The 26604-nt window shown below is 38.3% G+C and overlaps 2 protein-coding genes across 6 annotated transcripts in view; one reads left to right on the forward strand and one right to left on the reverse strand.

Moving 5' to 3' along the window:
- The window catches only part of ctbp1 (C-terminal binding protein 1), a 29559-nt gene extending 18748 nt beyond the window's left edge, over positions 1-10811 (reverse strand). For 2 of the 4 annotated variants that reach the window (XM_082177418.1, XM_082177415.1), the window contains exon 1: positions 19-159. In XM_082177418.1, coding sequence (XP_082033544.1) covers positions 19-58 — 40 coding nt within the window. In that variant the 5' untranslated portion in view covers positions 59-159. Of the gene's footprint in view, positions 1-18; positions 160-8512; positions 8636-10633 lie in introns of those variants that run through there. The other 2 variants (XM_082177416.1, XM_082177419.1) reach the window with 2 other exon arrangements.
- maea (macrophage erythroblast attacher, E3 ubiquitin ligase) lies at positions 25-22602 on the forward strand. 2 transcript variants are annotated; one of them, XM_082177422.1, is made up of 9 exons: positions 25-161; positions 16756-16938; positions 17017-17220; positions 17298-17420; positions 17606-17682; positions 17814-17922; positions 18039-18172; positions 19075-19270; positions 20998-22602. In XM_082177422.1, the coding sequence occupies exons 2-9, from the start codon at positions 16831-16833 to the stop codon at positions 21091-21093; spliced, it is 1047 nt and encodes a 348-aa protein (XP_082033548.1). In that variant the 5' UTR covers positions 25-161; positions 16756-16830; the 3' UTR covers positions 21094-22602. The 2 variants fall into 2 exon arrangements, with proteins under 2 accessions (XP_082033548.1, XP_082033547.1); XM_082177421.1 differs by lacking the exon at positions 25-161 and adding an exon at positions 13676-13804.
- The last annotated feature ends 4002 nt before the right edge of the window (positions 22603-26604 follow it).

The following is a 26604-nucleotide window of genomic DNA, read 5'->3' on the forward strand; positions in this document are numbered from 1 at the left end:
GGAAAGGTAAACGTTTACCTAAAGGCAAGCCTTTGTTCAGCAAATGTGAGCTTCCCATCTCTTAGGATCCGCCGGAAAAACGAGCGTGTCTCCTCAGCAAGGCATTCACCAAAATCCTCAGCATATGGCGGCTACTTCAATTTTCTTATTCCTTCTTTTCTGTGAGTAGCTAGCTTAAACACACACACACGAACACGCTCCCACCCCTCCTTGTCTTTCTCTTTCTCTCCAACTCCCTCTCTCCCCCCCCTGCTCCCTCACTTTCTATTTCGACTCTCTCTCTCGGACAAACACGCATGCACACACAGAATACAAGTGTCACTGCATTTATGGGAGTGGGAGAGTGAGAGAGAGAGAGGAATGAGTGTGAGGTGGCTACAAGAAAGACTGAAGAGGAATGGGGTGGAGCCTGGGCTCTCACAAAATTGATCTTTTGTTTCCTGAGAGGGGGCAAAAAAAAAAAAAAAAAATTGGAAAATTGTGCAAGACACAACATGAAGGAATGGAAATTTGGGTGTGTATTTCCTATTGTTAAATTTTTTTATTGTTTATGATTGTCTTAGAAGGAAAAAAAAAAAGTACTAAAATTCGCATTTTGTGTCACATCCAACTGTAGATGACTACTCGTACTGTCACATTTTGCCTTTGTTTCACTTTCATTTTCATTATGGACATTTAGGGGCTGTTTACACGACACCGTTTTCAACTAAAAACGTAACACTTTTTATGTGTTTTGGCCGTTAATTTACACGACAACAGCATTTTGGGTGCCTGAAAATGCAACGTTTTGAAAACAGGTTTCCGTGTAAACAACAAAAACGTGACTCTCTGAAGAAAATGACGCCATACACACGTGCATTACGTGTTCAGTCTATAGTGTTTCATCGCCATCTACTGGTCTGGCAGCAGAATACAGCGTTTTAGTAGTTTTCGCAGATCCGTGTGGATGGGGATTGTTTTGACAATGGTGTCGTCTGTACGCGGAGAACTCAAAGGAAAAACGTATCAGTTTTAAGCATATCGTTATCGTGTAAACGTCCCCTGCCCACGCGCAATGTCGCTCATTATCAATCACACCACCGGCCTTGCGCCATTCTCTCAAGACCCTCGGCCTCGTCCTGCTCGCCACAGCAACACGCTACAAATACTCACAACGCAACCAAATACAGAAACACGCAGCAAATACTCACAATGCAACCAAATACAGAAACACGATGTAAATACTCACAACACGACCAAATACAGAAACGCGCTGCAAATACTCACAACTCAAGCAATTACAGAAACATGCAAATACAGAAACACACTGCAAATACTCACAACACAACCAAATACAGAAACATCCTGTAAATACTCACAACACAACCAAATACAGAAACGCACTGCAAATACTCACAACTCAACCAAATACAGAAACATGCAAATACAGAAACACACTGCAAATACTCACAACTCAACCAAATACAGAGGCACACTGCAGTGCAAATACTCACAACTCAAGCAATTACAGAAACACACTGCAAATACTCACAACTCAACCAAATACAGAAACATGCTGCAAATACTCACAACGCAACCAAATACAGAAACACACTGCAAATACTCACAACGCAACCAAACACAGAAACGCGCTGCAAATACTCACAACTCAACCAAATACAGAAACATGCTGCAAATACTCACAACGCAACCAAATACAGAAACACACTGCAAATACTCACAACGCAACCAAACACAGAAACGCGCTGCAAATACTCACAACTCAACCAAATACAGAGGCACACTGCAGTGCATATACTCACAACTCAAGCAATTACAGAAACATGCAAATACAGAAACACACTGCAAATACTCACAACGCAACCAAACACAGAAACGCGCTGCAAATACTCACAACGCAACCAAATACAGAAACATGCTGCAAATTACTTCACAACTCAACCAAATACAGAGGCACACTGCAAATACTCACAACTCAAGCAATTACAGAAACATACAAACAGAAACACACAGCAAATACTCACAACTCAACCAAATACAGAAACATGCTGCAAATATTCACAACTCAAGCTATTACAGAAACATGCAAATTTACAGAAACACACAGCAAATACTCACAACGCAACCAAATACAGAAACACACTGCAAATACTCACAACTCAACCAAATACAGAAAAGTGCTGCAAATACTCACAACTCAACCAAATACAGAAAAGCGCTGAAAATACTCACAACTCAACCAAATATAGAAAAGCACTGCAAATACTAGGGCTGTAATCTCGTAGTCGATTAGTCGATTAATTGGTCGATTTTTTGCCGCGTTCATTTCATCAGTTTTGCCGCGTTCATTTCATCAGTTTTGCCGCGTTCATTTCATCAGGTGGAAAGTACTAATTGCTAATGGGGGTGTTTTCAGAGCACCCCTGTTTCACAGGTAACAGTCTGTCTTCAGAACACCCCCCTTGCTTTCACTTCTTTTGGATTAGCCCAACCCACTGGAGAAGAGAGACAGATTGAAGAAAGTAGGCTACTAGGTTTGCTGAATATTATTTATTTAATTGTGAGGGCGTTTAATTCATAGTCAGTCCTCTTCTACCATGTCAACAAAGACATCGGCAGTGTGGCAGCATTTTTTTTTAAATAGAAAACGGGAAAAAAGTCGAACGCAAATGTGCTGTGTTTGTATTCGTTTTGAGCCTATGCTTTATTTTTCAGTTATGCACTTTATTTCGTTTCTGCTCTTGATCTGGTTTGTTTAATAAATATTCTTTTTTTATTAAAGTGGACGTGCCTTTTGTGTTTAAGAGTAAAAGCTTTAAGTTAATAGTCTATTCGTGTCTCAGCCGCGAAGCTGAGCTCCTATGTTCATGCGAGCTGCACAGAGCGGCTGAAATGATAGTGTCTGCCAGTTATTAATAATACATATGACAAAAACAATTGTCTAAATGATGTTGTATATTCCTCAAAAGTTCTTGTGATGATATCACTAGTTGATATTACTCTGATATTGCGCAGGTGCACGTGATGCAACGCTGCCATAGCCGACAGACTCGTGTGACTCATTTCAGTGCAAAATAATTAGGTCAAAAACTATTTAATAGACTGCAAATAGCCTACTTGTTTTTTATGTTTATTTATAATTCATTTAGGCGGACAACAAGGCTACCAAGTACTGCGCAGCTAATTAAATTTAACGTTTTTTTTTTCCTAACGTCATTTTTTGTCGATTTTTTGTCGAAAATTTCAGGATTTCAGTCGACCAAGATTTTCATGGTTGATTACAGCCCTAGCAAATATTCACAACTCAACCAAATACAGAAACACACTGCAAATACTCACAACTCAACCAAATACAGAAAAGCGCAGCAAATACTCACAACTCAACCAAATACAAACACACAGCAAATACTCACAACTCAACCAAATACAGAAACACACTGCAAATACTCACAGCTCAACCAAATACAGAAACACACTGCAAATACTCACAACTCAACCAAATACAGAAACACACTGCAAATACTCACAACTCAACCAAATACAGAAACACACTGCAAATACTCACAACTCAACCAAATACAGAAACACACTGCAAATACTCACAACTCAACCAAATACAGAAACACACTGCAAATACTCACAACTCAACCAAATACAGAAACGCGCTGCAAATACCCACAAGGCACATACGACCAGGATGTTAACATAAACCAAAAACTCACCTATCAGGTCATCGACAACACCACTGATGAATAGACATTGAACAACAAGCATGTCCCAGCCAGGTTTGTCACTTGTTGGGGACCCCTGGAAACATTTCTGTTGTGGTTTGTGCTATTTGCAGCATGTTTCTGTATATGGTTGAGTTGTGAGTACTTGCAGTCGTTTCTGTATTTGGTTGTGTTATGAGTATTTGCAGCACGTGTTGTCAAACTGATGAAGATGTTTTCTTAATTTGCTGGTGTTTTTTCTATTTGCATGTGTTTTCTTCAGTGGCAGCGTGAGGAGCTCTCTCGGCCACCGTACTTTTTTCTACTTTACCAAGTCATTCTAACTTTTACTTAATGAGTAATTTGCTCAATGGTAGAACAGAAACTGTTAAGTGTCTCCTTCAGCTGCAACAAGCATAATTTGTCAGCTGATTCATTTAGATAAACTCACAATCCTCATCAAAGCTATGATCAAGTCATCTTCATTTAAGTTGACACAGGCCACATAACCCATTATTCAGTACAAAAAATATAAAGCAGCACAACTGTTTTCAACATTGATAATAATAAGAAATGTTTCTTGAGCAGCAGATCCTCATATTAAAACAATTTCTGAAGGATCATGCAACACTGACTGGAGTAATGATGCTGAAAACACAATACTGCTGTTTTTCCTGTATTTTTTAGCAAATAAATGCAGTCTTGGTGAGCATAAGAGACTTCTTTTGGTAGTTCCATTATACACAATTTTTTTTTTTTATGTTAATAAAGACGCTTGTGCTTTAAGTGTATCTTTAAGTGCACTTTCTTTCTAGTATCCTTCTGTTATCATGCAAAAGATAGAGTTCATTTAGTGACTCATGACATGAGATAAAGGATTTGATATAGCAAACAATGTTAGTAAGCAATTTTACCACAATAGTCTAATTTTTAAGCGTAATACATATAATGCTAAAGAATCTCAAAAGTTATTTGCTGAAATCCGATCCCAAAACATTTTACATAATAAATAACTATGTAGTTAAAACTATGTTAAGAATATTCAGTTCATAAAGTTCATACTTTAGATACTATGTAGGTTATAATGTTAATGTTGACTTAGGATACTATTCATAACTAATGAATGATAATCCTGGCATCAGCGCAAAAACAGCTTTACATTATGAAACATTTTAGTCATTACATCATTATTACTCTGGAAATGTGTGGTTAAACTCCTCAAAACTACACCGCTCCCATTAAAATCAACAAAGCTGCCTACACTGGAAGCAGTCGCTTGCTTTTGCAGAGTAGATTACAGTTTTCTGCTCAGTTTGGGAATTTATTAATTACACCAGGCATAAACCAGTTGTATAAACGGTATAGCTGAATCTCTCCAAAAAAGAACAAAAGAAAAAAAAGAAAAAGAAAAAACACACCACATGATCCAGCCCTATAGTGGCTAATTTCAAACAATGTTTATTTGAACGTTATCTCAGATCAATATCTTGCCTCAAAGACTTCCACTGCAAGTGCATTACTGCACTCTTCTCATGTAGCCTATTTAATGAATCGCTGAGTTTTCGCAAACATTTATCAGTTAACTCACACTCACACCTTAAGGCTATGTATGTACTGTAGGCTATGTTGTGTGGCGTACTGTACTGTATTTCTGCTAGGCCTCTGCTACAGTATGTTAATAAAAAGGCAGTCTGGGAACACAGACATACTGTATCTTGCGTGTGTGCGCTCCAGTGGAGAAGTCAGACAGATTGGCACTCATGCAGAAGAGCCCCATTCTTTGTGAATTCATTAGCTCTGGTCAGGACCTCAGGGGACCGTTGGTTTTGGCAAGTGAAGCACAAAGTATGCGTCACGTATGCGATCCGAGCACTTTGGCCACATTGAATAAGCTGGCTAATCATGCCTGTTCCATAAAACACATTGATCCAGTAGGAAAATTTATGGAAAATCCATGATTTGTTCAGGAAAAGTCAGGTTTAACTCGCTTCAATTAACCATTAAAGGGGTGGTTGATTATGATTTTACTTTTTTAACTTTAGTTAGTGTGTAATGTTGCTGTTTGAGCATAAACATCATCTGCAAAGTTACAACGCTCAAAGTTCAAAGCAAAGGGAGATATTTTCTTTTAAAGAAATTGCTTTTTAAGGACTACAACAAACGGCTGGTAGGAACTACACGACATTCCTCCCGAGTTAGTGACATCACGAACACCACAATTTACATAAACCCCGCCCCCTGAACACGATTTATAGATTATCAAGACAGAATATGCTAATGACTAGAAGATGACTACACATTTGCTACATAAATTCATCAACTAACCATTCAGAAATGTCCTGTTACATTCTACATGTTGTCACTTCTTGAGTCTCTCCATCATTGACTCCGGTTTGAACATAAAAGGCTAAATGTTTTTGAAATTTTCAGTGCATGCCTGTGTGAGGTAAAAGGACACAAGCTCTTGAAGCTCCGCCCCTGTGCAGGAGCAGCAGCTCATTTGCATTTAAAGGAACAGACACAAAACGGTGCGTCTTGCTCACCCTTAAAAAGTGACAACTTAATATGCTATATAAAAATATCTGTGGGGTATTTTGAGCTAAAATTTCACATACACACTCTGGGGACATCAAAGATATATTTTACATCTTGTGAAAAGGGCATTATACCACCCCTTTAAACTAAAGTAACTAGTTTTATTACTTCAAAATATAACATTCCAGACACCAGGCGACAGATAAATGCTATCTAACGAGTTATGACACAACCTAAAATCTGTAATAACAATTATTGTCACACCTTACAAATTCATGGTACAACTTGTTCTCTAAACAACCCTTGGTAACACTTTACAATAAGGTTTCATTTGATAACATTAGTTAATGTATTATTTAACATAGACTTACCATGAGCAATACATTTAACTGTATTTGTTCTTTGTACACATTAGTTAATAAAAATACAGCTGTTCATTATTTGTTCATTTTACTTCATAGTGTATTAACTAATGTTAACAAATACAACTTTTGATTTTAAAAATGTATTAGTAGGCCTACATTTTTGAGATTATCATTAACAAAGATTAATAAATGCTGTAGAAGTGAGGCTCAATATTAGGTCATGTTAACTAATGTAACCTTATTGTAAAGTGCTACCCTATACTTTAAAGTCACCATGAAATCTAAATTGACTATACTTATTTCTGTATGGAATATCGCAGTACCGTAAATGATTTATCTGTGCACATCATTATGTTTTATTTATTAATGTGCCTAGTAATCTTTAATCAGAATAATTTCCCCTCCCTCTTGCAACATCTTCTCTGATGACGTGTTTACTGGTGTGAGGACGGGACAACCTGTCACCAGATCCACCAATAGCAAACCACAACCATCCAATCAATTCTCAATGGACAAAATCAAGCCCCGCCCTACATTTGTTCTTGTTTGAGAAGACATTTCACTCAGATATACATCACAATATGGAAGAAAAGACTAGCGCGACTTCTGTTTCATGCCGACTTTAATGTGATTTAGGAAAGTCAAAATCTTCTTAATAAATAGCTGGTCAATTTTGCCACTACAATATATTTTCTCTAAAACCAACTGGGCATATTTTCTCCTTGTAAAAGAGCGCAAGGACAGAACAAGGTGAAAACCATCTCAACACCAAACCGCACAGTCAAATCAACAGTCAAATCAATCAATTCTGAGCCACGGTAAGAGGACAGCTGGGAAAAGAACCTGTCAGAGGACACAATCAATGATGAATGAGGAATATTGCAACTGGCACCGGTGAAAACCTCAAAAACGTATTGAAAAAGACAGTAAAGGAGGGAAAAATAGAGGTGGGGAGAGGCAAAGAGCATAAGAAAGATGCCCCTGAGAAAGATTACGCTGCTTTAGACACACACTGCTGATGCCGCCTCCCTGCCAGCAGCACACACACACACACACACACACACACACACACTGCAGCGTGGCGAATGGGTAAACTCCCTCACATAGCCTATCTTGAAGGGAAGAGTGTGCACGGATAACATTTCCCTAAATAAATTCAGTGTGACTGAACGCATCCTATTAAACTTGGCTGCAATCGGGGAGTGCAGAAGCAAGAGAATTTTATTAAAACACCCGCTGAGACCTAACAGTCCATTATTAGATCAAAGACCATTAACAGATTGTATCTATGCAATATCTACATGGTGAATGCCAGAAAACAGGCACTGATTCGATCAAAATTACTCTCTCTTGGAGTCTTGGCGCAGCTGGTGCTGTGATTCAGTCAAACAACAACAGACAAAATTCGACAGGATCCTATGAAAGCACTCGATGTTCCGCTCTGCTCTGCAACTACAGACAAAACAGACACTAAACATATGACCAAAGTAGACTGCACACATCATAACCACTTAGTAAATAAAAATTATACATTAAAATATGACATATGACATCAATACAAATTAAACACACCTAAAACTGACTACTGGCACTGACTGAAGGGTAAGTGACATTAAAGCAACACTAAAGATAATTTTTTACCTTAAAATAATGTTTCCAAAATCGTTTCAGGGGTTCATCAAGTCGTAACAGGGTGAAAGGCACTTCTGCATTCGCTTTGCGGCCCTATATCTGCTATAACCACACTATGCAAGTTTGCCAGATCGGGTAGCGCTTCTGTAGTTCGAATGAGACACAAGAAACTACAAATTTGACTTGCTTTACGGCAAGCGTTACAATAGTCATTATTTAGTTTTTCTCGAAATACATCATACTTCCATAAAATAATGCAACATACTCTACCTTGTCTGTGGACATCGTTCATTCCAAAGCCGGTGCTGGATAAACAGCGAGCGAGCGTGCGACAGTAGGCTGTGGTAGGCTAAATTATTTACGACAGCGGTAATGGACAATTCCACTTCCAACCTGTAGGGCGACCGAAGAGGAAAAGTTCTTTAGTGTTGCTTTAAGGGCCGGATTTACTAAACAGGGCAAATTAGCATGTGAGTGCAATTCCAAAAAAGCGCCAATAGGAGTGGAAAGTTCTGTGCGTGATCTACTAACAGCGTGCAAATTAATGAACACAGCCGCAGCCGGATCATTTCCATAATGACCAACACAATCTACCAAGAGCAGCAAAAAATTAGCGTCTGGTTTAAGACGTGCTTATTTGGGGCTTTAAATAATGGCGCAAATGCCAGTAAATTGATGAACGCAAACCTTAGTAAATCACCTTACGTGATTAATTTAAATATTCTCCTCCCATAACTTTTGCGTCTGAAAGGGAAACTCCTTCAAATGCATATGCAATAAGGTCAGCCTGCAAAAAACAGCCTGCCCATGTCTTTTCAGTGCTAATTTTTCACTGTGTGTCTTTAGTAAATCCGGACAGCAAACAAAGTAAATACTTTGAGGAAGTTGATATGTGGTGTAACAAGCTTAATTCCCTCTAAATCTATTGTAAAAAGATTTTTGCAATTCTTGTATAATTATTATTCATGCCATTTTTATGACCTCATATTAATTGAGACTATATGAAGCATTTGTAATTTTAAAAACTCATTTGTCACACCACAGGGTGGTAAAAAATAGAATGATTAAAAGTTGTGAACAACATTACAGCTTCAAAATTACTGGCTTTCTCTTAGGCATGGTATTATGGAGCCCCTAAGGGGACATGGTGGTGGAAAAAAATATGAGATGGGAGGAAAAATAATAAGTCAATGCTTTTTTATATATAAATAAATAAGGTGGAACTAACTATTACTAATAGGTAATGAAAATGAATGAGCTGCAGTTTAGACATTCAGGGATGTAAATGTCAAGCACATTCACAGCCCAATTCGATTTTAATATAGGCTATTAACTTAAGTTTAGCATGTGCAGGATGATGATTCATCAGCCAATGTATTATTATAGAACAATTTGCTAATTTAGTTGTAATAGAACAACATTTAAAAAATATTAAAAGAAGCCATCTTACCCCACTACTGGCCCCCTATCTGGGGTCCTAAACTTTTACAGAATAGCCTATATAAATTACTTTTGATATAATTCTGATCAATGCTTATATATATATATATATATATATATATATATATATATATATATATATATTTTAAGTCTCATTAATGCAAAGTACTAAATCAACTATTCTATTTAATAATGAATTTTAACAATTTATTTGAATAACTGAGTAACCAATGGCAGACCAAGCAGAATCCCAGTAAAAGAGATTAATCTGAAAGGTAAAATTATTCTGTGACTTGTGTACAGGCATATGAATTCTTACATATTTAATTGCCCATATTTGAATTAAAGATAAGTCATAATAGCAATACTATGAATGCAAATTTAGTGATTTCACTCTGCTAACCTATACGTTTTAATGAAGGCGAAGATGTCTGAAATGTACAACTAATTCATGGAAATACTGAATAATAACCCTAGTAACAACATGCCGCTTGAGGCCTTCTGTGGCATCTTATTTTACTTCAGAATAAAAAACTATAATTTTTGCTCCACAAATCCTAAAACCTTGATGTGTTCACAAATCCCTCATTAACAAATAGACACAAAAATGTTATATTCAACATAATACAATGTCATAGATCACTATTTTCCAGAGACACAAAATTAGGTAAATTAAACTCAAATGTGTTTTCACTGACTAAATCTCACAAATGTTGATATTAAGATGAAATGACAATAATAAATTAGATTTTGTGCCAATTCACGTATGCATGACTGGATTCCTGTATTTTTTACATCTCCAACACTAAATCGCTTATAAAAACCTTTAAAGTTGTATAGATATTGTTGGGTTTTTATTTACCACGTCCTAATTCCAGCTTCATATCTCACTTGTTGCCGCTGTTTAAAGGGAATAATGATTAATTTAAAATAGCAAGTGAACACACTTACTCTCAAAGTAACCCGAACTCTGCCACAGTGTTGACAACTAAGTGCCCTTAAATGCAAGTCAAGTGTGTTAGCTAAGAAAGACACTCCAACGCCAGTCCACAGCCGTGTTCATCTGCCTGACAGAAATAAAAAGCGCAAATGAAAACAGGGCTCTATCAGCGCGGTTTGACAAGCACACGCACCCAGGCCAGCTCAAAGAGAAAAGCAAAACAATCACAAACCTTGCATCACCTGCTTTGAAGGCTAAAGTCCCTGAATGTGCCCGGGATTCGGGTAAAACATGCTACGAAAATGTGACCAATCAGGGCCGTCTGACCGGTGAGGCAGCCAATCAGGGCAGGATGCGCTTGGACGAGAACCAATCATATCGAGACTCATTGCTCCAGCGGACACCGATGGGTGGGGGAGGGTTCAGTCGCATGCTCGTGCAGGAAAGAGAAATGTGAGCGCGATGTGGGGTGAAAGTGAGAGTGGAGGAGGTGGGTGAGGAAAGGGAAAAACTTTTTTTTTTTCTAAAATAGCGGATCGAACTGAAATACATGATTAATGAGACAATAAGCAAAACACGACCCACAACTTTTCCTACCATTAGTTTATAAAATAGCAACATTTCCATTTTGAAATAATGAAGTATGAAGGGGTACACACTTAATGTAATAAAGCTTACAGATGTACCCCTTAAACCCAGCTGTCCTCAGACCATAACTCAATACATACTGGTATATATATATATAAAATATTACAGGCCTACTGACGTTTTACATTTTTTATAAGATTTTACAGTGTGCGTACATTTTGTCAACACTGTCAGCTATTTAAAAAATAAAATGAAACTGTATATAAAAAATATTCGCATAATCAAAGCTATGTTTTATCTTGAAGGTCTTGCCAACTCATTTACAATGAGGTCAGTATTGGTGCTTGTGAGTTTTATAGTTTTTCATGCTTATATTTTCTCTGTCAGAAAACTTTTTCATTTCGTGACACGTTTTGTCCTCGGTTTTGTACATAAGGTCAACATGAAATGGAAGTTTCAATAGTCTTTTCTTCCTTATTGTGATGTATATCCGAGTGAAACAGCCTTTGAAACAAGAACAAATGTAGGACGGGGCTTGATTTTGTCCATGGGGAATTGATTGGATGATTGTGGTTTGCTGCTGTGATGTCATGTGAGTGACAGGTTGTCCCGCCCTCACGGCTGTAAACACAGTTTCAAGAGAGAGGGAAAGTTATTTTTATTAAAGGGTACACAAATAAAAAAAAATGTGCACGGATAAATCATTTATAATAAATAATAAATATTAGTCAATTTTGATTTTATGGTGACTCTATCAGTAAGGTGTTTCAGCTTGATATTTGTTCCCACACCAATATTTAAAACAATAAAATGTATTTTTATTTGAATATTAAAAAGATTTAAACGTTATTCTGTTCTGTTCATCTTCGAAACATGAACGAAGATATTTTTGACCACGTTTGAGCTTCCGTTTAATTAATATATTATACACTATTATGCGATTAATTCTCTAAATATATCATACACTTCAGTTGAGGGGCGATCTGCTGTGACGTCAATCAAGTTGAATTATGGGATATAGAGCTGCTTGAATTGTCGCAGTCGACTCGATTCCTCTGTCAAAATCGAGGGGACGAGGGTCTGTCCATATAAACTTCATAGTATATAAACTGGACACAGCCACCCCATAGGTTTCAATGGAGAAAAGTGAAGTCAATTAGAAGCACTCACTTCCTTATGGCTGAGCGTACTGCGCAGACTCAAACTGAGCTTGACGACGTAGATGTCACGTGAGCAAACTGTCTGTCTTCTAGTAGCTGTGCCAAGAGAAATCTGAATCATTCCCTTCCGAAACGTGCAGAGACGGAGAGCGTGAGTAAGAGGTGTCCATGAGCTAGGAGCAGGAGCAACTTTTGCTAAGTATTCTGATTAATTACTTTGTCATTTTGCCTCCACGTCCCCCGTTTGCGCACAAGCTTTTCCTCCTGTCCATACGGTAATCTCTCTACTGTGCGCCAGAGAGTCGCGTGGTTATAACGCAATCGTTAGCCTGTTTTTACAAAAACTGTTTCTACTGGGCCATAACGTAAGATACAAGGTAATGGAGCCTTTTATACATTTTTGTGTTTCTTTAGAAATAAATAATGGACAAATGGAGTCTTTAAACGCCTCAGATGTAAAGTTATTTGCTGTCAAAGTGACACCAAAATGAATGGGAGTCAATGGAATGCTAACAGCAGGTGATGGTCTGCTAATCAATGGCGGCGCCCGGGGAAGCTTCAATGTTTTCCCAAACACTGCCCCCCTCATAAACTTCCCTTGTCCACTTCACAAAGTGGCATGTACTTCAAAATGGCGGCAGGTATTCCCCCGAGGGGAAGTGCTTAGGGAAGTTTGCGAGAGCATGTCTAAAATTCGGCCTGTTTTGAAGGATGCATCGGATGGGCCTTAAATCACCCACAATCCTTAGCACACATTCCAATTCGCGAAAATAAACTGACGGAATTCACGGAAAACGAGTCGGCACTGAGCTTGTCTGAGTTTAATATGAAATGTAAGACAAGACGATGTAAGACACCTGTAAAAAAAGAGGCTCTTCTCTTACTAGACCTTCTCATTCTAGCGTTTAATCGCTGAGGAGGACACTAGCTTACAAGCATTAGAAGAACTGGACTAGGAAGGGCGCAGTCTCGGTAAGATGCAGCCTTCCGTTTGAGAAACACCCATGATGTCACCACTGATCTATATATATTATAATTTCATTAATAGATCAGTGGATGTCACTGACGCGAGCGCAACCATCAAACACGTCCGTCTAGCTCGTGTTTACATAGAACAAATAATGGAAAAGTAGCGCAGTGGAATGGGAAAACCGCGTTCTGTGTGAACGGCCCCTTATAACGACACGATGGTGAGGAAATAATGACAGAATTAAAAAAAATTGGGTGAACTTACTAACCCTTTCAGGACACATCTATGCACCGCCACACTAGGAGGCAGTAATGTCCAGACTAGCTTCGTTGCCGCAGTGAAGACCAACGCCGAGAAGAAGACGAACAAACGCTCCACAGTTTCCCCAAAGCAAGATGGCGGTGCAGGAGACAGCAGCTCAACTCTCTATGGCCCTAAAGGTGCAAGAATATCCAACTTTAAAGGTCTGTCATGCCTTTCCTCTCAATACTCTAATCGTGCAACTGAACAGATTCTCTATAGCGCTATATGACATTCATAACCTATCATCAAAACGGGAATGATCGAACAGATGAAAGTATGTGGCTGCATTTATACAGTTAACTGGTTAGCTCTAGGGCTAGGCAACTTAGCAAAACAAGTCTCACACAAACACATCTCACCGGAGTGATCGCAAACAGTCGGGCTGTGACATCGGCTGTGTACAGTTATAAACCGATGGATCTATAAAGGAGAGCAATAATAAGTCGAATAATGTCATCGCTGATCCGCGACACTCTTGCGTTCCGACAGTCTTGTTTTGTTAGGCAGGCGCAGTAATATCCCATCACAGGTTTGTCCACTAGTGCAACCAATGCAGATTGACGAGAACCATTAGCGAGGTGGATAGTGACACGAATCGTAATCGGTTGTTTAGCTATTTTATAATCGAGTACTGATGAGATCATTTCGTATTGAACGCTGTCGTCTGAAAATATGATCTATACACATCATGATATTCGTGTCTCTAGATAGATAAATGCTGGAGGAGTAGACACATGCCAATGGTGACCAGAGCTCGGTATGCAAGCGATTTATGCACTATATTAGGATCATATCGCATCGTGTTGCGTTGATCAGTGGCAGATCTTAGCGGGTTCTAGCTCAGGTGTTGATTCTCGATGAGGGGCTTATTATTTAATGGTTGGCACACAGCACCTTTGTTCTCTGCGTCACAGGGTTTTCCCGATTGATAGCGTCGATTTGGCTGAATCGTTGCGTTAATCGATTCCTTTCATTGTTTAATGATGAGTTGAATGCTTTGTAACGTGATTTAGTTCATTGATCTCCTGTAAAATGACGCCTGTTTATGTACACGCACACTGAATGTCAATAATATATGGTCTTCACTGCTGTGTCAAGGGCATGTTGCATCTGAGCTTGTCTTGCAGCATTGGGAATGATTTCCAGTACCTTCTTAATCATTGCATCATGATCTTACCATGTAAACTAGTCACCATTTTTTTTTCGTGTGCAAAATCTTAAGACACATTGGTTGAAGAATGAACAAACTAGCTCTTTTTGTAAGGCACTGATTCTTGTAATATTTTAGAGGGTCAAAGATCATTAAAATGAACACCTATTCAGACAAGCAAATTGTGTAACAGAATAGAGCTCTAAATGGATACATGTATCTTTTTTGACAGTTGTAATGTAAGGGTTCAATTATGAGTTTATGTTATAGGCATAATGGAACAGTAGTTTATCTTCTATTGTTTGATAAAGAAATCAATATCTTAAAATTGTTGATTGAAATGTAAGATGATTTATGAATCAATCATTCAAGCGAAACTGAAATTAAACCCAGCCTCCCTCTCTCATTCGGCACGAATCCAACTGTTTCCACACTCGCGAAGTTTTTGAATGCTAAACTATTATTTATTATGTAAACTAGGCTTTTTTTTCTTTACTTGTGTTTGTGACAGTTGTAATGTAAGGTTTTAAAGTCCCCATGAAATCAAAATGGAAGTTTTTTGGCTTTTAATTTGTAAAACATTCTGCACTTCAACTTCTCATCAGATTTTCTGTCCAATCAAATGCTCTTTAGAAACTGAAGCTCCGCCCCCTACATTATAAATAGATGCTGAAGCTGCGGCTAAAATCGGTCACTTGTTCACACATTTACTATTTTGTACATGATGAGTGACACATAGTGCACTATATAGGGGATAGGGAACGATTCAGAAAGTGTAAATTCTTTCTATTGGTGTGAATGAAGACTGGTTTCACGTTAGTGTCACTGAACCGCCATAGCTCGCACACAGTCTGCTCCGGTCCAGAGATACGAGAGCACTGAGCGGATCATATACGCCAGTCGGCGCAGACCACAAAACATATCAAACCCATTTGAATTCTGCACTGAATGCTGTATTTTAAAGCGATATGGATGAGGTTAGGAGGAGAAACAGTTCGAGATTAGGAGGAAACTGTGGCTTTACCGAACTTAACTCAACGTCCCCATGACGTTGGCCTATAGTTGTGATATAGGTTTGAACGAAACGCTATTGGCTATTTAAAAAGAGAAGGAGCTGCTCTATGTCCCGCCCTGTCTTCCTGTTTCAGTGGAAATATGAACGCATTGAATAATGCTGCACGATTCAAGGCACTTCAGTGGGCCTTTAATTAGGGGTTTAAGTTATAGGCATGCATGATATGTTGATTGTTTGATAATGAAATAAATCCGTATCTTAAAATTGTTTATTGAAATGAAAGATTTGATTCTGTATAATTTTGTTTTTGGCTTAGTTGTGAGCTGATTTATGCATCAGTGCTTTTTTTCCAGTAGTTTGCATGAATTCTGGCCTGCATTGAGGACCTTTCACTTCTCACTGCCAAAAATTAGGTTGCACCTTGTAATCCAACAAAGGTTTATAGCTTCAATAATAGCATTGACTGATGTAGGGAGTTTTTCTACTCTAAAACATCTTGATGCTTATCTGCCCTGCTTTTAAGGTGACAGATGGCCTGATCAAAATAAACTGGCGGATCCTGAGAGATAAGGTTGAAGTTTTATGCATCTCTGCCTCTTCCAGAGCTGTTCATTCTGGCCTAGTGATCATGTCCATCTTTATGGACTACTTATTTAGCTAATTCTGAATCTTACGAGTCAAGAATATTTGCTTACTATGGATCCACTGGACATTTCAATGCTTAAATCACAGGATTTTAATGATGACTAGAATACTAGAATGTAATTTATCGGGTGAACTAAACCTTTAGTGATTCGAGAGAGAGAGAAATGGAATGATGTATGAGGTGCTTTTTGAATTATTGTCGTGAAGATTAATATTACCAAGCAACATACAAAGACGTTGTTGTATTCGCTAGCCGAAATTGTGCCTACTAATGAAATTCTGTTGTTTATTTACCTCAATAGGTTCCTTATGAAACCTTGAACAAGCGCTTCCGTGCAGCACAAAAGAATATAGACCGGGAGACCAGTCACGTGACGATGGTGGTGGCAGAGCTGGAGAAAACGCTCAGTAACTTTCCAGTGGTGGATACCGTAGTCTCTCTCCTGGATGGGGTGGTTGAGAAGCTCAGCGCCCTCAAGAGAAAGGTATGCTGAGGCATCATGTTGAATTAGTTCAGTTTTACTGATTCACACTAAAGAGTGAAAGGGTTTCTTATCTGATAGGCAGCTGAGTCTATCCAAGCAGAAGATGAGAGCGCCAAGTTATGCAAGCGACGCATAGAGCACCTGAAGGAACATAGCAGCGACCAGCCGGCCAGCGCCAACGTCTGGAAGAAGAAGCGCATGGACCGCATGATGGTGGAACACTTACTACGATGTGGCTATTACAACACCGCAGTCAAGCTAGCCAGACAAAGTGGGATTGAGGTACGTCTCCACTTCTCCTGTGCATCGTGTAAGAGTTTCGAGCTGGTTCTCATATTGGCTGTGTTTTGTCTTTGTAGGATTTGGTGAACATAGAAATGTTTCTTACTGCAAAAGAGGTTGAAGAATCTCTTGAACGTCAGGAAACGGCTACCTGTCTGGCTTGGTGCCACGATAACAAGTCTCGCTTACGGAAAATGAAAGTAAGATGCTGGGTTTGTTTTTCTCCCAGTTTTAACCGTCATTACAGAGCCAAAGTATGTTTTGTGGATATATTCGTTGCAGTCTGGGTTTTCATTTCAGAGATGTTTTGTCACGTAGCCTCAAGGCGATGCAATTTGAAAGGTTAAGTTTATTCAGTTTTATTGAAATATGTTCTTGTTCCCAGAGCTGTTTGGAGTTCAGTTTAAGGATCCAGGAATTTATTGAACTCATTCGACAAAACAAACGAATGGACGCAGTAAGGTATGAGACAGATACTGGGACTTCATGGCTAGAGTGCCATTTTAACTGAATTACTGTAATTTATTGTTAAACATGAATATAGTTCATACGAATTTGTTGATGTTATTAAATAAAAATGAACCTCATTTTAGACATGCACGCAAACACTTCAGCCAAGCAGAAGGAGGGCAGTTGGATGAGGTACGGCAAGTGATGGGCATGCTGGCGTTTCCCTCAGATACGCACATCTCACCATATAAGGTAAATTACATTCCTGCACCTATATTATCTGAAACTGTTCTGATATTGATCGTTTAATGTTTCTGAATATGCAGTTCAGTGGTCTGCAACTTTTTTTTTTATGTCTTTCCTCCCAGGATCTTTTGGATCCAGCTCGCTGGAAAATGCTGATCCAGCAATTCAGATATGACAACTACAGATTACACCAGCTGGGGAACAACTCTGTGTTTACCATTACCCTGCAGGCAGGGCTGTCCGCCATCAAAACCCCGTATCCTCTCTGCAGTAATGTTCATCATCCTTAGGGTTTTCAGGTTGCATGTCCAGCGATTTTAACAGTATTTTTGGCTAGATGACAATAGAAAGGTCATTGTTTTTAAGTGACTGTAAATGGTACTCTGTTGGTTTATTAGGCTACGTTCACACTGCAGGGCTTAATGCTCAATTCCGTTTTTTTGAAAAAATTAGATTTTTTTGCAAGGCCGTTCACATTTCCAATTAAATGCGACCTTTTGTGATCTCCTGTGTGAACGTGAAATGACCCAGAAGTGACCCGCATGCGCAGAAGAGTACTCAACGGTCAACGACGTCACTTGTTGTTTGCGGAAGTAGCTAAACTTTAACTGTGATTCTCTCTCACACACACACACACACACGAGCGCGCGCAGCGACCGTTACACAAGAGCCAGACAGCAGCCGCTGACCTATCTAATATCAGATTCAGCACAAATAAGTTAACATAACGTATATATAATGGCCGTGGGTTTTTTTATTTTTTTATTTTTATTAACGGGCTCGTCGAGGTCGACCCGTTCGGCAGATTTACCTCAGCTCGACGAATATGCAGTCCGTTTTCAAAACGACGACTACTTCAATGCAGGATTATGACGTTTTTCGCGTATCAGTGACGTGCGGGTCGGATAAATGCGACCTGGCCGTTCAGACTGAAGTCGCATTTGAAAAGATCGGATATGTATCGGATTTGGGACCACATACCCAAGTGGCCTGGGTCGCATTTGAAAAGATCGGATCTGTGTCGTTCAGACTGTCATGAAAAGATCAGATACAGGTCGCATAGGGGCAAAAAAATCGGAATTGGGTCGTTTCAGCCTGCAGTGTGAACGTAGCCTTAGTCTAACTGAATAGTCGTTGACCTTAATTCCAAGTTTCCAGGCAGTGTTATAAAGAGGATGGCACTTCCAAAAACCCAGACTGCCCTGTCTGCAGTAAGTCGCTGAACAAATTGGCTCAACCTCTTCCCATGGCCCACTGTGCAAACTCGAGGCTGGTGTGCAAAATCTCAGGCGAGGTCATGAATGAGAACAACCCACCCATGATGCTGCCTAATGGCTATGTTTATGGATACAATGTGAGTTTTGAAGCTAGTTTTGTGTCATTTTCCTATTCAGTGTATATGCTAGAATTGTTCTATGCCAGGGCTGCACAATGAATCCAAATAAAACCGATATTCAAAACGCGATTATCAAATTTCAAAGTCTGCGATTTATTTAAATATCTGCGCTGCGTGTTTCAGAGTAAAGCGTGGCACTGCGCTCATACACTGAGCTGCTCCTTTTCCGCCGGTGATTGCAGCATCTCGGGGCGGATTGAACGCTGCTCCACATGAAATTCATCTGTGCATCTGCTCTGAGTTTGGCTTACTTAAAACATTTAAGCATTGACATCTATGCATTTTGGGAATACAACATGTGCCAGTCATCTTCCTATACTTGAAATGAGAAACGCTTATCAGCAGAAGAGAAGCTTTAAAGGAGAACTCCAGTGAATTTTTAAGTTAATCTTGATCGTTTTACCTTTGTGAGTACTGTCTATATAAAAAAAAAAAAAAAAAACGGATTGGTGCTTGCAACGCGGAGCTGTTACAGTTAATGCCCAGAGCTCCCATTCAGCTGAAACGGCATTTCTGGGGGCATAAACCTAAAGAGTGTCTTTGTGCCTCTTAACAGACACAAAATGCAATTAAAATGTCTGTCCAACATGAACAGGGCCCTTACATGACAACAAGATGCGTTTAGCAACTTAGCCATTGTTTAAACTCACCTAAATAGTGTTTTAGACGGCTAGCTGTAGTCTCGCGCTGAAGTCCCGTGGGAACTCAGTTGTAGCCGGAACACGACGGCGCTCCTCCCACCTGCACTATGTGCGTGATTTTTATTTATTTTTTTCAAACCACTTCAGCGGAAATCCCGCCCTGCAGCTGATTTCATTGGTTTAGGTTACAGTGACGATTGACATGACCAATGAAAACCTTAGAATCAGCTGCAGGGCGGGATTTCCGCTGAAGTGTTTTGGGGAAAAAAAATCACACGCACTATTTACCTTTTTCCGGCTACAACTGAGTTCCCACGGGACTTCAGCGCGAGACTACAGCTAGCCGTCTAAAACACTATTTAGGTGAGTTTAAACAATGGCTAAGTTGCTAAACGCATCTTGTTGTCATGTAAGGGCCCTGTTCATGTTGGACAGACATTTTAATTGCATTGTGTGTCTGTTAAGAGGCACAAAGACACTCTTTAGGTTAATGCCCCCATAACTGCCGTTTTAGCTGAATGGGAGCTCTGGGCATTAACTGTAACAGCTCCGCGTTGCAAGCACCGATCCGGTTCGTTTTTTTTTCTATAGACAGTACTCACAAAGGTAAAACGATCAAGATTAACTTAAAAATTCACCGGAGTTCTCCTTTAAGGCCTTCCTGCGGTTTTCCGTCAAATTTCCGGCAAAGTTTGGTGGTTTAACATTTCATAATTAAGAAATTAAGGCAACCTTAAATTAGTTTTACAATTGTAATGTAAAATTATTATATAATTTTTTTTGTTTATATTTTATTTATATTATTTTTTTATTTTACAGTGAAATATTACTATTAATAATTTTTAGTTTTTTTGTAGAAGTAATAATATATGAATGTAATCACATCAAGTACATTTTGGCCCTACAAACAATTGTGTACACCTACAAACAAGCACCTGAATTATTATATTTTAAAAGAAAAATCACAAATTGTGCAGCCCAATATTTTGCTGTTAGCAATGCTGTATATATAGTGATTTACATTTCCTTGCCTCTGGTTTTCAGTCTCTCTTGTCCATTCGTCAAGATGACAAGGTGGTATGCCCCAGGACCAAAGAGGTTTTCAACTTTTCCCAGGCCGAGAAGGTTTATATTATGTGATGCGAGCTCCACTAAACCTCTGGAACGTTACTTCCCGGAGCCATCATAGGCTGGGTGAATCTCATGTTGACATCATTTGTCCAAGGGTGTCAATCCTGCGGCCCTTGTTCCATGCAAGTGAAACTCATTGACAATATGCCCTTGTCCTCAACCGGCCTACAAGACCTTTTCTGAACCGATTGTTCAGAATCACAATGGAGTTGTTCTGCGCGAAACAGACTAATGTGACGAGGGAGTTTTTTTTTTGTGTGTGGTGTTTTTAAAATGGTTGATAGTCTGGCATTTATTTAACTTTTCAATAGTGTAAAACAAACCAACTCCATATCAATTTATCTCAAAGGAGCTTCTGCCTTGTAGTGTGTTAACAAAATGAATAATTCATTTTTGTTTTTTGAACAAGGGCACCCATTTAGGTCATTATTTTTAGATAGATTGTGAGTAGGTAGTTGTAGAGAACACTCTGATGCCTTGCTTTTGCACCTGTGAAATCTGTGACATGCATTTATGTTAATATGATATTTTGACTGACATCCTCAGTTAATGAGGTAACGTTAAAAAAGCTGTAGCATTTATAGCAATACTGCTCTGCTCTGATGTACAGACTAGAAAGACACGACAGTGTTCTTCGGTGTCAGGCTTTTGTTAAAGAATCACATTAGTTCACACAGTACATACTATATGGACTTCTTATATCATCATCATTCATCAAATAAAACTTTCTGTGTATGACCAAAGTCCTTTGAGGACAAGTATGCAAGATTGAATTCTGATGGATATGCTTACATTTGGAGGAGTGTTTTTTTATTTATTATTATTAACTAATGGTATGTTGTGTTATACAAAACAATATCATATGTTGTTTTTAACTTCATGCTGCATTTAGTGCCGTTTTTTGACCTAAAGGATCAATTGTAAAATAGTAAAGCAGTTTTTTGGGATTTCAGGGTAGATTCAAATCTTGCACAGTTTATTACATAGACTGAAGTTTATTGGGTTTTTTCCCCCCATTATCAAAATTTGCAGTCTATCCATCCTTGATACCCTCATTTTGTGATGTCTTATGTGAGGTTTCTTCTGCTGCAAAACTAATTAATATGGATCTTTTCAAATATACAGGCTAGTTTTACATTTGTCTTACATTAGAATTTCCAAATTCATTGTAAGTAACGTATGTATATACAGTCGTTTTGAGCACAATTTGCAAAGCAGGATATTGGTAAATGAAGGTTTTGATAATGTTCCCCATGCACACAACCCCAGAAAGTCTCAGGTTTCACAGGATCAACAGCAGGTAACCAATGGAGGGGGGGCTGTCAATGAAAGGCCCTCTGATGTTTTAGTTTCACTTTAATGTGCACCAACATCCCTTCCTGTTGGAAATAATTCTCCAAGTATGTGTTTAACTGTAATTGTGAAAAGACTTGCTTAGAAACTGCGCATGCATGTGTACTTTGGTAGGGTAGATGGGTTGTTCGTGTCGAATTGCCAATAAAGATTGATTTGATTATATATTGCCATTGTCTGCCTGAAAACGAGGTTGAACTCAAAATGGGGAAAATGAAGATACCTTACAAGTTCGCAATAAGGTCAAAGAGTAGCACAGCTATTATTTGTCACAAATGAGGCAATTGTAGCCTACTATAAATGCAGTAAAAAAAAAAGTATAGTCTGATCTTTTTTTCACTGTCACTTGTTTCGTGACGACACACCAGATGGCTGTACATAAATACCCTTAATTACATAAATTACATACATAAATACAGAGAGTGATTAAAATCATCATCATAGATGACAAAAGTAGTCATGATTAACAGTAGCAGACAACCAATCAATTGGATAACCAATCCAAATAAAGTTTGTTCAATGTTCTGTATCCTCTTTATGTCAGATTCACTCCAAATGATCTGCTTCTGTATAGTTTGTTTCACTTAACCCTTCGTCTGTAATGATAAAACACTCGTTCCAGAGGTTAGTGACACAATATACACACAAAGAGGACAGCGTAGTAGGCCTACCCCAAACAACAAATATGAAATAGTGTAGTCAGCATCACACACACATGCATTCTAGACACATGAATACGAAACAGTTCATATGCAAGGTTTTCTTTTGATGCTAAATAAAAAAGAAACACACTTTGCATTTTTCTGTGGGTTTTACCCGGTCTCTTATCTCGTCTGCAATCTCACGTTACTTGTAATGCATTGCACGGGTTGATATTGTGAAGCAATAATTAGTTTGAGAACTAAGATTATTCAATAAACTGCCTCTTTTTACCATCACTTTGCCACCTCTTTCCCGTGTTTGCATATTCAGTTACAAGGGGGAGCCAACGCAGCGTCCTGTGCACTAGAATTATGAGTTTGCTTAACCCGGTTGCCTTAAGTACATTTAAAACAGTTTTGGATATGTATGAGAATGTGAAGTAGCAGGTTTTCTTTCCCCCATTGACCTTAAGAGGTCATCAGATCTAACCACAGCTTAGATCTACTTAGATCTGCTATTTGAACTATATGGTTTTGTGACGTTATAAACGTGGAGAACAGAGAAAAACACAAGCTCCACAATCTGTTGTAAAACCAAATCTTTATTAAAAGTCACCAAAAATGCGGATCAATCACCCATGTGAGAGTCATTTCGAGGATGCACAAGCGGAAGATGGAGGGAATTTGATTATCAAGTGATGATTGGGGGAAAAGTTGTAAAGCACAATCTAAAAGCTTAGTCATGCAGAGAATTCTGTTGGAAGAATGGTGTTAGTTTTTTTTTATTACACCACACTGTTGAACCTAATTGGGAGTTTTTTTGTTTTTTTTTACAGTCGTTATGGCAACAGTGTTGCCATACTTGCTGTAATTGAAGTATAACAGTAACTAAATGGCAAGTTACTACTGTAATGCAACCACTTACGGTATAATACCGCATATGCATTTAAGCACACATCTTATATTCTTATATTGCTAAAAAAAATAATGTAATGTTCATTTTTTCCTTTTTAGTGGAGCGGCTAAGTGATATAATCGTTCAGTTTATGATACAAGCGTGAAAATTGGCATGAGCAGTCTCCATGGGTCACTTGACAAGAAAATTGTCCGAGCCACTTGAAATTTCAAGATTTTTATTTTTTCAAGATGGCCAACACCTTAGTGGAGCAGTTAAGTGATATAGTGGTTTATTTGGTGATACAAGCATGAAAATTGGCATGAGCAGTCTCTGATGGTCACTAGACAATAAGCCACCCACAGCTACTTGAAATTTCAAGATGGCGGCCATTTTTCAAGATGGCCACCACCTTAGTGGAGCAATTAGGCTCATGGCAATTTTCATGCTTGTATCACCAACTAAATAATTTCTTAAGCCTAATTGCTCCACTAAGGTGTGAAATTTCTTGAAATTCTTGAAGTTTCTAATCTTGAAATTTCAAGTAGCTGTAGGTGGCTTATTGTCAAGTGACCCACAGAGACTGCTCATGCCAATTTTCATGCTTGTATCACCAAATAAACCACTATATCACTTAACTGCTCCACTAAGGTGTCGGCCATCTTGAAATTTCAAGTGGCTCGGACAATTTTCTTGTCAAGTGACCCATGGAGACTGCTGTGCTCATGCCAATTTTCACGCTTGTATCATAAACTGAACGATTCTGCCAAACATAAGCACTTAGCCGCTCCACGATTTAATAAGGGAAAGCATTTTTTAAACGTTCATAAAATATATTTTATATATATTTATAAAATTCAATAAATCATAACATAGCATAACTATGTTTTTCGATGATTTCATGATTTGAACTCATTAAGCACACCATTTTCAATAAAATTGGCAATATAAATGTTGTCATATAACCACAATAGAAATATAACCAAATACAATAGATTTAGTTTTCTTTACAATATAAAAAATAAATAAAAAAAATAACACCCCCAGTGTATGACTTTAAGTAATTCATTAAGCACATTTTAGAATGGCCAATACAATGATGTACAGTTCATACTTTGGAAGCACACTTTGTCCCCTCAATGTAAATGATCAGAAATTGATCCTATCAGATTGGATACATTTTTTTTTAAATGGGTTGTTTTAAAGGGGTGGTTCGGGATTTTTGACATCGGACCTCATTTTTAAGTCAGCCTGGTTGTTATTCATCAGTGGAGACATTTTTTTTATTTTATTATCCAGTCCTTATATTTGGATAGTTAGCCGATGCTAGGCTAGCGCGAGTCAATGGTAGATGTGTTAGCCAGCCATTAAAAACCGTTTTACCCACTCCACAGTGCACCAAACGCAAATCAATTATAACACTAGACTATCGATGTATATGTCCGTTGAGAGAATAATGTTAGAAATCAAACTTACCTTTCATCACATTGCATTAGTTATAATTTGTTCCCTGTAATCATAAGCCTTGTCTACAGCAGCAGCGGAGTGATATTGATTACCTAGGCAACCGAGTGAGCCGGTACACACATGACGCAAGTGTATTTACCTGCCGCGACTTTGATTTCGCTGAGGAATGCTAGCTAACGTTAGCTGGATGTAACAACTGTAGTGCGCTTCTGTTCTGTGTTTACTTTTTGCCGCATTACTAACCGGAGCAAAGTAAAATTCCGCAGCTGCTGAGAAACTAGTTCCTTTGGGATCATTGAGATGAAAGGTAAGTTTGATTTCTAACATTATTCTCTCAACGGACATATACATCGATAGTATAGTGTTATAATTGATTTGCGTTTGGTGCACTGTGGAGTGGGTAAAACGGTTTTTAATGGCTGGCTAACACATATACCATTGACTCGCGCTAGCCTAGCATCGGCTAACTATCCAAATATAAGTACTGGATAATAAAAATAAAAAAATGTCTCCACTGATGAATAACAACCAGGCTGACTTAAAAATGAGGTCCGATGTCAAAAATCCCGAACCACCCCTTTAAAGAAAAAAGGATTCTGGAATCGGATTAAATCACAAGATCCAATCTTGGTTTTGATCTGGATCAAATTGTCAGTTTGTGTTGTTCAAAACGATTTTTTTTTTTTTTTTTTTTTTGATTGGGATTCCCTTGTTTCAAAAAATCTGATTATCCTGATCCCAGCAGAAAGGTGGATTTCAGAAACAAAAATGTAATAAAACTTTAAAACTGATCAAAAAATACAACATTGTTTTCATGTAATATATACATTTATTTATTTTTTATTTTGCTAGAAGTAGACATTAATAAGCCTTTCAGTAAAAAAAATAAATTAATTAAATTAAAATAATCCTCCAAACAGCTGTAATTTTAAGTGCCAGATTTACTAATCGCTTGCACCAGCGCATTGTGCATATGTATGGTATTTACTTACATTAATTATGCTGTTATTGTAACGTTCTCAGGTAGAAGGAGGATGAAGCCCAAGCGAAGATATCTTAACTCAAATAGTTTATTTACAAAGATTCAAATAGCGGGAACACGGAACAGTGATCAAAATTAGCAGTTCAGGAATGCATCTGTTGTGATGTCACAGTAGAACAGGC

The sequence above is a fragment of the Leuciscus leuciscus genome, assembly GCF_965113295.1.
Source record: "Leuciscus leuciscus genome assembly, chromosome: 8".
Classification (NCBI taxonomy): domain Eukaryota; kingdom Metazoa; phylum Chordata; class Actinopteri; order Cypriniformes; family Leuciscidae; genus Leuciscus; species Leuciscus leuciscus.